Below are 12,006 nucleotides of genomic sequence, written 5' to 3'. Positions count from 1 at the left end.
GACTTGGGATAGTGGAAGTAGATGGGAAGCAATGGGCCTGATACGCAACACTCATCATTCTGACAATGTTCTCACCCTCCTGTCCATCTCTTGGCCCTACCACACCCCAGCTCTGAATATCTTCCTTTTTTTCTGCCTGTTTCAGTTTTCTACTGATTGTTTCCCTCCATGAGGAAGTTTTCCACAAATTAGCCTTGATTTGGGATTGTGGAAGTAGATGGGAAGCAATGGGCTTGAGAGTCAATATTCATCATTCTAACAGTGTTCTTACTCTCTTGCCTATCATCCCTTGGACCTGGCTCACTCCAACTCTGGATTTCTCTCTTTTTTTTTTTTTTTTTTTTTTTTTTCCCAGTTTTTTACAGCTTTTCCACCATTTAAAAAAAGTAAATAATTGGATAATATACTCCAACAGACCTTTCCATAAGATGAGGTCCTGATCCTTGAGCTGTGCCTTGGAGCAATAAAATCCTTCCTAAATAATTAAACAGGTGATAATTAACTGTGATATTTGCAGCCAATTTTTAACTCAAAGGAATAGTTGGAATGTTGTTTTCGGGGTGTGTTTGTTGCATCCCAAGCCCCTGGGTGATGGGGAGCTGAGCAGGAGTGTTGGGTTGGATGGGAACATCCTGATATCCATGTGGGAATGCTGGAAAGCAGCGAGTGTTGCTCCTGAGTGCAGTTCCTGGGCTGCCAAGGGAAATCTCTTCCCTGGAGAAGAAAGACCTTGAGCCTCGATCTGTGTTTTGGGGTTATGGGAAAAAAAAAAAAAAACAGGATGCCAGAGATGGACCTGGATCCGCTTGAGCTGAGTTTTAGGATTAAGGATATGGTCCTAATTAATTTACGGATGTTGGTGCAGGGGTGCAGCATCCAACCCGCTTGTTTTAAGCATTTTGTTGTTTGACAAGGATAAATTGTGCCTTTTCCCCCTTTTCCATCAAAAGCTGGAATTCCAAACATTGAGCCAAACGCTGCGGAAAACACCGCGGGACTGCTTGGCTGTGGATTCCTTCCTAGGAGCAGGGGAAAAAAAGAAGGAGTTAGGCTGCAGCCCCCGCTATTAATCATAGCTGTAATCATGCATTTAATGAACATGACAGCTCCCGCTCCCTCCGGAGAGACGCGCGGAGTCTCCCGGCTGGATTGGGAACAACAATCACTTCTCACCGCGAGCCACCGGAGCTGCCAGCGTCGGGCTGGGATGATGCATTAAGAGAAACAACCCTCTTTGCACGGGCTGTGGGTTTCCTTACGGATGATGCTCTCCCAGGCGACTGAATCATCAGGAAAGGGGGAGAGAAATCCACCTGTCCTTTCCAGAGGGTGGAAAATATCCCGGCTGACACTGCTGTGCTGGGTGTAACCACTTCAAAAGCCCTCAATGTGCAGTTCTTGATGCTCTCTGTGGCAGCTTTTCTTACTTTCCTGCTTTTTTTTTCCCCCCCTCTCCATTCTGTTCCCGCTGCCTTGGAGTGTGGATGTGGGAAGAATTTGCCGTGGCACCACTTTAAATTTCCAGAGTAAGGGACTTTGGCAATGCCAAGGATGCGGGAGTTGCTCTCCTGATCTGACAGCACCGCTGTGTCCTGAAGTTCTCCCTGGCTGGGAAGCGACTGAGGAGAAAAACGGGACAGATCTGGGACTGGGATGTGCCCAGTGTTTTGTCTGGATCAAACGAGACTTCCAAAGTCAAGCCCTGGGGGCATAGTTTCAGCTTTTTGTTTAATTTAGGCCAGACTGCAGCTCCTGATTTCGGCTCCTGATGTTGGAATTTAACCCTTATCCTATTTTCCAGTGTCTTTTGATGTCCCAGTTTCAATAATACACCCTCCAATGCCAGGAATATTTATTTATTAATGTATTTATTAGTACAAATCTCTTGTAGTGACCAGTTGGGAATTCCGAGTTGACAACCACCCTAAAAATCCAAATTTAGACTCCTTGGACCTCCTGAAAAGTTGAGAACATCCAATCCCCTCTCCTGCACCCCCTTCTTGATACTTGGATGTACACAAGGCTTTTACTTTTATTTAAACTTTTTTTTCCACAATGCAAAAGCTTCCAAAAGTACCCTCATGACAGAGCCCGAGTTTTCTCCATAAATCCCAATGGATGTTTAATTACGGAGCTTTCTTGGCTTGTCTCCTCCTGGAGAAATATTTGGGTGATTTTCTAATAGTTTGGGGAGGATTTGCACATGGGATGAATAATTAGAGAGTGGGAAAATGTGGATGGGGGTTTTCTTTGCCAGCTTCCAGGTGCTTTGCCAGACCTGGATGGATCTGACTTTCTGGATTTTGTCACGGATGGGACCAGCTCTTGGATAGTTAAACTGCCTTTGGGATGCGAGTTAATTCCTGGAATGGGAGATGCACATCATGTTGTTGCATGGCTTCTTACTAGAAGATGAAAACTGGGGAAAAATAGCAAAAAAAAAAAAAAAAATGTTGTTGATGTATTTTTGCTACATAAAAATTCCAACCCAGTGGCAGGAGGCTGTTGACCCCTTTATTTATCCTCTATTTATCTCTTTAGTGATTCCTCCTTTCTGGCCAAGATGACCTGTAAAGACCCTTCCAGCCCTAACCATTACATGATTCTGTGATTCCCAACTTTTTCATCCCTGTGTATCTGCTTTTATCTGCAAATATTAAGTATTTAGAGGGACTGTGTGCTGCCCTCAGGAGCTGATTCCTGGTGTAGCTTTAAGGAATATTAAACAGAATTCCCAAGGGCTGAGGATGCTCCAGCCCTATCCTAATGGATTTTAATTTGGGGCTTTCTCCCCACATCGTTTGGGAAGTCAACCTTGCTCTTAATGGAGTACCTTCAATGGCATCTTCGGAGCATCCCAAAGCTGACAAATGTTTATTGAGGCACTAAAAAAGATGCTCCTACAGCTTGGGACGAGAAGGAATTAAAAAAAAAAACCAGGGAAAAAAGCTATCTCAGTGGTGGCTCAAATGCCCTGTTGATGGAATTTGATGTGCAGAGGGAACAGATGGGGCTTCGCCGACGCCGGCAGCCGAGTGACAGCTCGCGGTGCCGCGCAATCAAATTCCACTCACTCAACTTCCCAACACGCCCGGGCTGGCAGGTGAGTGACTGAGCTGCTCTCATCCTACCTGGAAAACTGAAACCCAGCCTTTCTTTCCCATTCATTCTTCCCTGCACCAGTCAAGGATGATTTAATTCCATGCGTGCATGGATGGGAGCGGGCGCTGAGCTTCCCTGTCCGGCTGCGGGGAGCGGCCAAGCCAAGCGTGGAAATTTGTTGGATTGATGGTGGAAGCGAGGGATTTGCTTAGGGAAGTGTTCTGGCACGTTTGGGTGCTGAGGGGAAAAATTCCTGCTGTGTTTGGGGCTGGCAAGGAGCCCTTCTGCTGGGGCTGCTCCAGAGGTGGGAAGTCCCTGAAGGGCATCTTTGTCCCTTGGTTCTCTGGGAGCTCTGTGCTTTGGGTTAAGTAAGTTCATGGAATCATGGAATGGTTTGGGTTGGGAGGGAGCTTGACAATCATCCAGTTCCAACACTCTGCCAGGGGCAGGGACACTTTCCATTATCCCAGGTTACTCCAAACCCTGTCCTTGGACACTTTCAGGGGTGAGGCATCCATAGTTTCTCTGGGCAATTTGTGCCAGGGCCTCCCCACCCTCCCAGGGAAGAATTTCTTCCCCATAGCCCATCTAACCCTGCCCTCTGGCAATGGGAAACCATTCCCTCTGTTTTGCCACTCCAGATTCTTGTCCATAGTTCCTCTCCAGCTCTCCTGGAACCCCTTTAGGCAATGGAGGAGGCTCCAAGTTCTCCCTGGAGCCTTTTTTTTTACCAGGCTGAACAACCCCAGATCTCCGAGCTTTTCCTCATAGCAAGGTGTCTCCATCCCTCCGATCATTTTTGTGGACCTAAGGTATTGAGGCTGTGTGAATTCCTGCAAAATTTCTCGATTCCAAGCAATGATCCATGTTTTTCTCTCTCTCCAGCACTGAGATTGCACTCCACACCCAGTCCTGGGGTCTTTTCACCCAGCCTGAGCAGATCCTCAACATGCCGATACATTGCCAGGTCTGTACTCATGGGAAGCAGGAATGATGTGCTCCATCTTTGGAATTATGCTCAGGAGGGAATCAGGAGCTTCTGGAGCAGCTGTTGAACTGGAGGATGATTTGGTGAAGCTCTGGCTGCTGCTTTTCCGCAGCTTCTACTTCGATGTGGTTTTAAGCCCAGCCAGAGTTTCCCCACCCTCCCAGGGAAGAATTTATTCTCAAAATCCCATCTATCCCTGGCAGTGGGAAACCATTCCCCCTTCTCCTGCCACTTCAGCCCTTGTCCAAAGTCCCTCTCCAGCTCTCCTGGAGCCCCTTCAGGCACTGGAAGGGGCTCCAAGGTCTGCCTGGACAGCCAGGTTGGACATTCCCAGCTCTCTCAGCCTGGCTGCAGAGCAGAGGGGCTCCAGCCATTGGAGCATCTCCGTGGCCTCCTGGATCTGCTCCAGCAGCTCCACATCCTCCTGCCATTGGACCCCAGAGCTGGAGGCAGCTCCGCAGGTGAGATCTCACCTGAGTGGGGCTGAGGGGCAGAAATTCCCCCTCTTCTTCTGCTGCCCATGCTGTGGGATGAGCCTGGGACATTCCGGGCTCCCGTGGCTGGGTCATGTGGAGCTTCTCATCCACCAACTCCCTCGAGTCCTTCTCCTCAGGGCTGCTCTCAATCCATTCCCCACCCAGCCTGGATTTGTGCTTGGGATTACCCACTACACATCCAGGACCTTACACTTGGCCTTGCACCTCCTTTTAATCCAGGAGCTGCAGACAACCAACAATTACAGAGGTAAAAATGTGCATTTCCTCTGAAAATAAGTTCCTTGAACCTGTGTTTTTCAGGGATAATGCACTGCGTCCTCATCAAACCAGATCTGACTGTGTCCTAACACTGAATTATCTCCTTGGAGAGATCTGATGTGCTCCCCATGGTTTGTGTTCACTTTCCCTCTTCCACCTGGTCCCACACATCCCAAGAGCTTCTGGATAATTCCCTCTCCAGCTGGAAGCTCATGGAAAACATGTGCTAAGCAACTTCGGAGCTGCTTAAGTAACTTCTAATGGGACCAGGCAATTAGAAAGGAGCTTTTCTGCTCTTTGGTGGTACTTTTTGTTCCTGTGGCCATCATGTAGATGCTCGTTCTTTGAGGTTCATGAGCAGGTGCCCACTTGAAGGCCATGAATAGCATCAGGCCCAGTTGGTGGGACATGTGCTGAAGAGCCCTACGAGTCATTCAGCCTTGGCATCCTGTGCTGCACCAGGAGAGGATGTTTCCTTCCTCACCATATTCCCCAAAAGTGTGGGAAACCCTTTCCATGCTCATAAAATCCGAGGAGAGAATCAGAGTTATGGGGGTGGGAAGGGATCTCAGTGGTGACTTTGGTGTTACCTTGCAGATTTTTAATTATTTGGGGTAAAATCAGCCAAAAATTGAAAATACTTATGGGCTTATGAGCATGAACTTCCTAAATATTTCACTCTCCAAAGATGGGCTCCTCTCTGGTTTCAGGTATTGTTGAGGTGTCTTCTCCATGTCCTTGTGGTGTTGGAGCTGGAGGTTTTCCTTGAGCTTGTCCCTCTTTCTCCCTCAGCCGTGCTGTGCAGAGGAGCTTGGCCATCATCCGCCAAGCCAAGCAGAAGAAGAAAAAGAAGGAATATTGTATGTACTACAACCGCTTCGGGAAGTGCAATCGGGGCGAGAGCTGCCCCTACATCCATGATCCAGAGAAAGTGGCCGTCTGCACCAGGTAGGGATGGACACGGAATTGTGCTGAACTGGGACATTGGGTGGCTTTGGTGCTTCCTTGTGGGATATTCCTAAGGGAAACAAACTGATAACAGAGATGTAGGACAACAGGGATGGGAGTTCTTGGTCAGGTGTAGGTTCTGCACTGTTGGGTTGGAAGGAAGGGGCCAGAGAATCATGGAATTGTTTTGGTTGGAAGGAGCATCAAAGATCATTGAATTCCAAACCCCTGACATGGGCAGGGACACCTTCCACTATCCCAGGTTGCTCCAAGCACTGTCCAACCTGGCCTGGAACACTTTCAAGGATGGGGCAGCCACAGCTTCTCTGGGAATTCCATTCCAGGGCCTCACCAGCCTCACAGGGAAAAGTATCTTCCTAATATCTTCCTATCTATCCCTCTGGCAGTGGGGAGCCATTCTCCTTGTCCTGTCACTCCGTCCCTTGTCCCAAGTCCCTCTTTGGCTCTCTTGGAGCCTGTTTAGGCACTGGAAGGGGCTCTAAGGTCCCTTTGGAGCCTTCTTTTCTGGGCTGGGTGACTTGAGCCCCTGCCCTGACCACACTCAAGGTTACTCCTTCAGGAGCATTCCTCAGATCCATTTGGATCAGTCCAGCAGGTTTGAATCCCTCAGCCTGTGACATCGTGCAGCTCCAAGACTCGGTGATTTATTCCAGGAGAACTGATCCATGTTGGCAGTTCATTAGACCTGCCCAAGAGTTGATTAAACTCTATTATGAGTCATTTAAAAAGTGCAGAAGAGCCAACTCCACTGATGAACTCCTGGAGTAATTTCTCCATAAAATTGCTGCTGTGCTGGAATCACTTGGAAGTTGCTCAAAGCTCGATGGGAGACGATAGAGGAGGGGAAGGTGATTTATTGTTTTTTTAACTGATTTTACTCCTTCTCACTCTTTCTCCCATAACAAATCCCATAACTCCTTGCCTACTTTAGGAATTGTGCTTCTTGAAGTCTTTTGGGTCTCCAACCTGTCTCATTTCCATGGATCACTGGACGACAACATTTCTCCTAGTTTTGTGTCTCCTCATCCTTGTTCCTTTATCTCCAATCCCATTCTTTAGCTTTCCCTTATAATTTTTTATTTTTGCTAATCTGCTCTCACAGTAGGCAATCCTAGGAAAACTCTTGACATCCTCATGTGCTTTGGGATCTTGGTTGCTGTTCTGGGCCTGTCTTTGCTCCTCCTGGTCATTGGCCACTCCCACCTGGAGCTTCATCCAGCATCTCTTAGAATGGGATCATAGAATCCTGGAATGGTTTGGATTGGAAAAGACCTTCAAGATCATCCAATCCACCCCCTTGCCATTGGCAGGGACACCATCCACTACCCCAGGTTCCTCTAAGCCTTGTCCAGCCTGACCTTGAACACTTCCAAGAATGGGAAATCCACAACTTTTCTTGCAACTTGGAATAATCAGGGCTCTAGGAAGGACTTTTCTCCTTTGGGAGTATCATATCTGAATTTTGGGGTACAAGCCTTGCTCTACCTACTAAAGAGCAGCCAAATGTGATGAAAGAATAAAATCTATCAGGAATCATCAGCTGCTCTTCCAGCAAGGGGGATCTGTACTAATTTAGGGTGTGAAATGGGTTTATGGATGAGCTCGGCAGCGATTGAGTGGTTTTGTATAAAACCATGCATTTTGTGACCCACCTCGTGTCCAACCTGCTCCATCTGCTTTATCTCCAGGTTTCTCCGTGGCACGTGCAAGAAGACGGATGGGACCTGTCCCTTTTCCCACAAGGTGTCCAAGGACAAGGTCTGTGTGACTTCCCAATGGGAATATGGCTCTGTGTGCAAAGGGGTGGTTGTAGGAAGGTTCTTCCTCACTGAGTCCTTCCAACTGAGTTTGGAGTTTCCTTGCTGAGCTGTTCAGGCTCCTGAGTCGTGACAGAGCCATGGAATGGTTTGGGATAGATGAGACCTTCAGGATCATCTCATTCCTGCCCCTCTGCCGTGGTCAGGGACCACTATCCCAGGTTACTCCAAGCCCCATCCAACTTGGCCTTGAATTTTTCCAGGGATGGGGCATCCACAGCTTCTCTGGGCCACCTGTGCCAGGGCCTCTCCACACTATGGCTGAGGTCTAGAAAAGACCTATGAGGTCTTAGAGGTCTAAAAAAGGCCTCCAAGATCATCAAGTCCATTTAGTTGCATCTAATCCTTCCCTACTTCCATAAGATCACATTTCCCTGGAAATCCCTTTGTGCTGGGGTCAGAGGAAGTTTTAACAAACATAACTTGGAGATATAAATTAATAAAAATCAATTCTAAAATGCCAAGCAGCACAACCAGGTTGAAACCATGGCAAAACAACTTTGGAGTTCATTGTTTTCCACCTTCTTGATGCATTTGGAGCTCTGTGGTTTTATTGCACAAGGTGGAAAAATAATCCAGGGTTTTTATTTTGGGTTTATCAGTGATGATTTAGCACTTCAGCCTGTGTTTAGTGGCTGGGATCTCCACTTGGATGTAGCTTTGGAGACTCCAGCACGGAAGCCAAGGTGCCTGAGGCACGTTCCTTGTCCGTGGGGAGCTCATAAGTTATCTGGGAAGTTGCTCTGAAGGAGACACGGAGCACCAGATGTTTTTTACATGGATTTCTCTTCAGAGTCACTTAATCACGAGTACATAAAATAGGGACGGGGACAGCTGCATTCCCTGGCTCGTGGCATGTCAGAGCAGGAATGGGGATGAAGATTGATAGATGGAAAAAAAGTTTGGGTTTTTTTTCTTTCATCCTGTAACAGCGTCAGACTTTCAGAAATAAGGAAGCCAAGAATGAAGGAAGCTTTGCAGTGGGATTGGCTGTTGGTTTATCCAAATTTATTGTAATAAGTGAGGCCAACTACTTCTTGTCATCCAAGTAAACAAAGTGCAACTCTCTGCCTGCACCTTTGAGGCGAAGGATTGCAATTCATCCACAGAACCATGAACTCGAAATGAAATGGAATTTCAGAAGGTAGTGAAGTCTTTTTTGGTCCCAGGGCAGAAAACCTAGATGAAACTTGGGAATTGGACACGCCCAAGGAGCTGTTGCAGTTGGTGGTTTATCCACCAAAGAATGTGATTTATGGTCTCTCTACCCAGGAATATTCCTCGGCATGTTTAAATTCCTGATGGAGATGTGGCCTCAGTTTCCCCACCAGAAACACTTGGTCCCTCAAGGAGGACCTCCAGATTTGGCTTCTGGGCTCTGGTTTGGGTGAATAAATGGAGAATGATGGAATACTCAACCTTTAGCAGCACCTCACCAGTTCGAGAAGAATAACAGTGATATTGTGGTAATAAAACTGAATTAAAAAGGAGTGACCATGTCAAGGAGCTGTTTGCCAATAGCATTTTGGGGACAGAATCCCTGGGATGGGATCACATGGGATGCAGTGACCTCAGCCCATCTCACCTTTTTCCTGAGCTAATGAAGCATCACCTAAACTCAAGACGAATCATTAATTAACAAACCAAAATCAAAGCAGGCAGCGCCAGCTCTGAAAAGCTTTTGGAGCTCGTTTTTCCTGCCATGCTCCGTTGGGAAGGGGAATTATTTTTCACAGGATTAACCAACCTGAGGGTGGCTCAGAGGTCTCCCTGTTTGCCACCTTGTCATCAGCAAGGGCTGGAAGAGAAACAACCTCCTCCACAGAGTTCAAACTTGTTCCAGGGTGATTTATTGCCATGGGAATGCTGCTTCCTAAAGCGGGAAGCAACTTCACTTTCCAAGTCCTGGAGCTCCCTGTTAAGCTGGGTGATTCTTGGCAAAGGTGGCTTTTCCCTCATTTATCAGGGCTGGGAAAAAGCAGGTGGAGGCATTCAGCAGAGGAAGGAAGCAGTTTTCCTCCTGCTTGTGGAGTTTTTGGAGTAAATCCCCACCTTTTCCTCAGGTGAAGGATTGTCCAGGGTTGGTTTTTGGCTGTTTGAGCTGAGGTTTTAATGCGATCCATGTTTTTTTTTCCATGTGGGATGATGTGGTGGTTTGGGGATTCCTGATTTTGTTGGTCCCATGGATTTCACTGTGTGATTACTGGAAAGGGACACCCCCAAACCTCCTCATCAGAGAAAAACCTCCTCATCAGGTTGTTGTGTATCTCACCTCAGTGGGATTTCACTGGGATGGGATATCCAGTCCAGGAGGTGAAGGATCAAAGGCTGGCGGGGCTTGGCTCTTGGTGTCAGGACAAAACTGTTTCTCAGCCTTTGTGCATTCCCATGCCTCAGTGTCCCCACTGAGAAATGGGAATAATCACTATTTTCTATGGGAAAAATCACTGTTTTCTATGGAAAACTGCATGGATTCAGCTGTTACAGCAGCAGGGAGCTTTTCCCTATCCTAGAGCAGCAAACCCCTTGCTCCAAGCCGGGAATGGTCTCCAGGATGGAAGATGGCTCCAGATTGTCACGGAGCTTTGCAGATCCAAACTCCAGTGGTTTTCATCACCCTCTGGTGATGGAAGAAAGAGCCTGGGGAAAAGGGAAAGCTCTTCTTGTTCTGCCATGGGCAGGAACACCTTTCACTATCCCGCATTGCTCCAAGCCCTGTCCAACCTGGCTTTGGGCACTTCCAGGGATGGGGCAGCCACAGCTTCTCTGGGCAACTTGTGCCAGGGCCTCACAGTTTAAAGAATTTTGCTTCACAAGAGGCTCAGGCAGAGCCTTTGGTGAGAAGCACCCGCTGAAGCGACACACAGGGAATTTTTCCACAGTGGGTCAGAGGCACTGATACATCCCAGCAATGGGGAGAAACCAGGAAATCTGAAGGAAGCAAAGGTTGCGAGAGGCCGGGACTCTAGAAGCCGCCTGCTGCTGTTCCAACAGCTTTTCCCCTTGAGGAACTCGGAAAGAATCAGCATTTTTCTCCCTAATAGAGCTTCAAAACTCAGTTGTGAGCAATTTGGAGGCTCACGTGGAGTTTCGGGTTCATTTAGCTGCTGCCTCCAGAGCTTGTAGAGAGTCAAAGCTGTCGAAGGCGGCCGCAGCGCCCCAGTGCCTTGAATTAATGTTATTGTTATTTGTGTGGACGTGCTGGGGTGCAAACAAGGTTAATTGAAATGAGAGCGCTGCTTCCTCTTGATAATGGCTCGGGCTTGACAGCGAGGAGGAGTTTATTTTTGTCAGAGAGCTGCCTTTATTATCCCTTTTTATTAGAGCTAATTTGGGCTCTATATCAAAAACTACATTAAGGGAATCGTTTACGGTCACACCACCAGCACTGCCAAAGATCGCCCCAGAGCCCTGTCCTTTATGTTAATGTCTGCAGTTAAAAGACAATTAAAAATAAACTCTCCTCTTTTAAAGCACCCTTTGTTTTCTTTCCTCTCGGCCTCCAGCGAGGCAATTTAGTTCAACCCTTAATGTGCCCTTCAGGGATAAGGGATTTTTCCGAATAGCCCCGGCCATGGTTATTGCAGCATTGTAAATATTACTTGGGGATGCCTGAACTGGTGGGACCAGGATGCTACTGGTGAATGAGGAGATCAATACCACGCTGAGCAGTGAGGAAATTCGGGATGTAGGAGCAGGAGGAGCCGGACCTTCGGGAAGTGCACATTCCAGGCAGCAGCTGCCTGGTCGGGGCGGGAAGTGGGAAGCTGCCGGCGGTTGCCGGTGAGTTAAGGATGCTGAAATATGGCAGCAGGCTGGTAATTTGTTTTTAATGATAACAGCTGGCAGAAGGTGAAGTTTGTGCTTTGAGGACGATGAGGAGAATCCTTGCTCCGTCGGTTTTCCCTGTCAGCTGTCGCGCTTCGGGAACGCGGGAGCGCAGGATCGGGGATCTGCTCCGTGTATGCCACTGCTCTCATTCTCCAATGCTCAGGGCAGGATACTGGGCTGTCCTCCTCATTTCACTCCCTCCTGGAGCATCCCTGCCCGCCCCAGTGCGCAGGGACAGGCATCATAGTGCTGGGGAATTCCAGGATAATGCCTTGGAATGATGCAGCCTCCCCAAATCCTTGCAGAGGTGCATTTTTCCCCCCTTTCTAGGAACCATCTTTTGGAGACTTTATCAAACTCCCTTCCAGCCAGCTCTGTATCCACAGAAGAGCCAAATGGGTGCTGTTTTGGCCTTTGTGATGGCCAAAATTTCCTCTGGGATGTTGGGATTCCCTCTGAGAATTCCCTATGGGATGCTGCAGCCGGGCTGGGCGTGATCTCTGTGCCGCTTTTCCTATCTCCATTACTGCATCATTCCTTGCGA

The 12,006-nt window shown here is 48.0% G+C and overlaps 1 protein-coding gene across 1 annotated transcript in view; it reads left to right on the top strand.

Moving 5' to 3' along the window:
- Positions 1–12,006, top strand: part of ZC3H3 (zinc finger CCCH-type containing 3) — a 126,474-nt gene that overhangs the window by 91,675 nt on the left and 22,793 nt on the right. Inside the window, exons 6-8 of the mRNA XM_053976493.1 lie at positions 3,988–4,069; positions 5,638–5,793; positions 7,503–7,572. Coding sequence (XP_053832468.1) covers positions 3,988–4,069; positions 5,638–5,793; positions 7,503–7,572 — 308 coding nt within the window. The remainder of the gene's footprint in view (positions 1–3,987; positions 4,070–5,637; positions 5,794–7,502; positions 7,573–12,006) is intronic.

Source organism: Vidua macroura, chromosome 1, assembly GCF_024509145.1.
Source record: "Vidua macroura isolate BioBank_ID:100142 chromosome 1, ASM2450914v1, whole genome shotgun sequence".
Taxonomy (NCBI): domain Eukaryota; kingdom Metazoa; phylum Chordata; class Aves; order Passeriformes; family Viduidae; genus Vidua; species Vidua macroura.
Note: the sequence above shows the minus strand (reverse complement) of the source record. Positions and strands in the feature narration are given on the sequence as shown.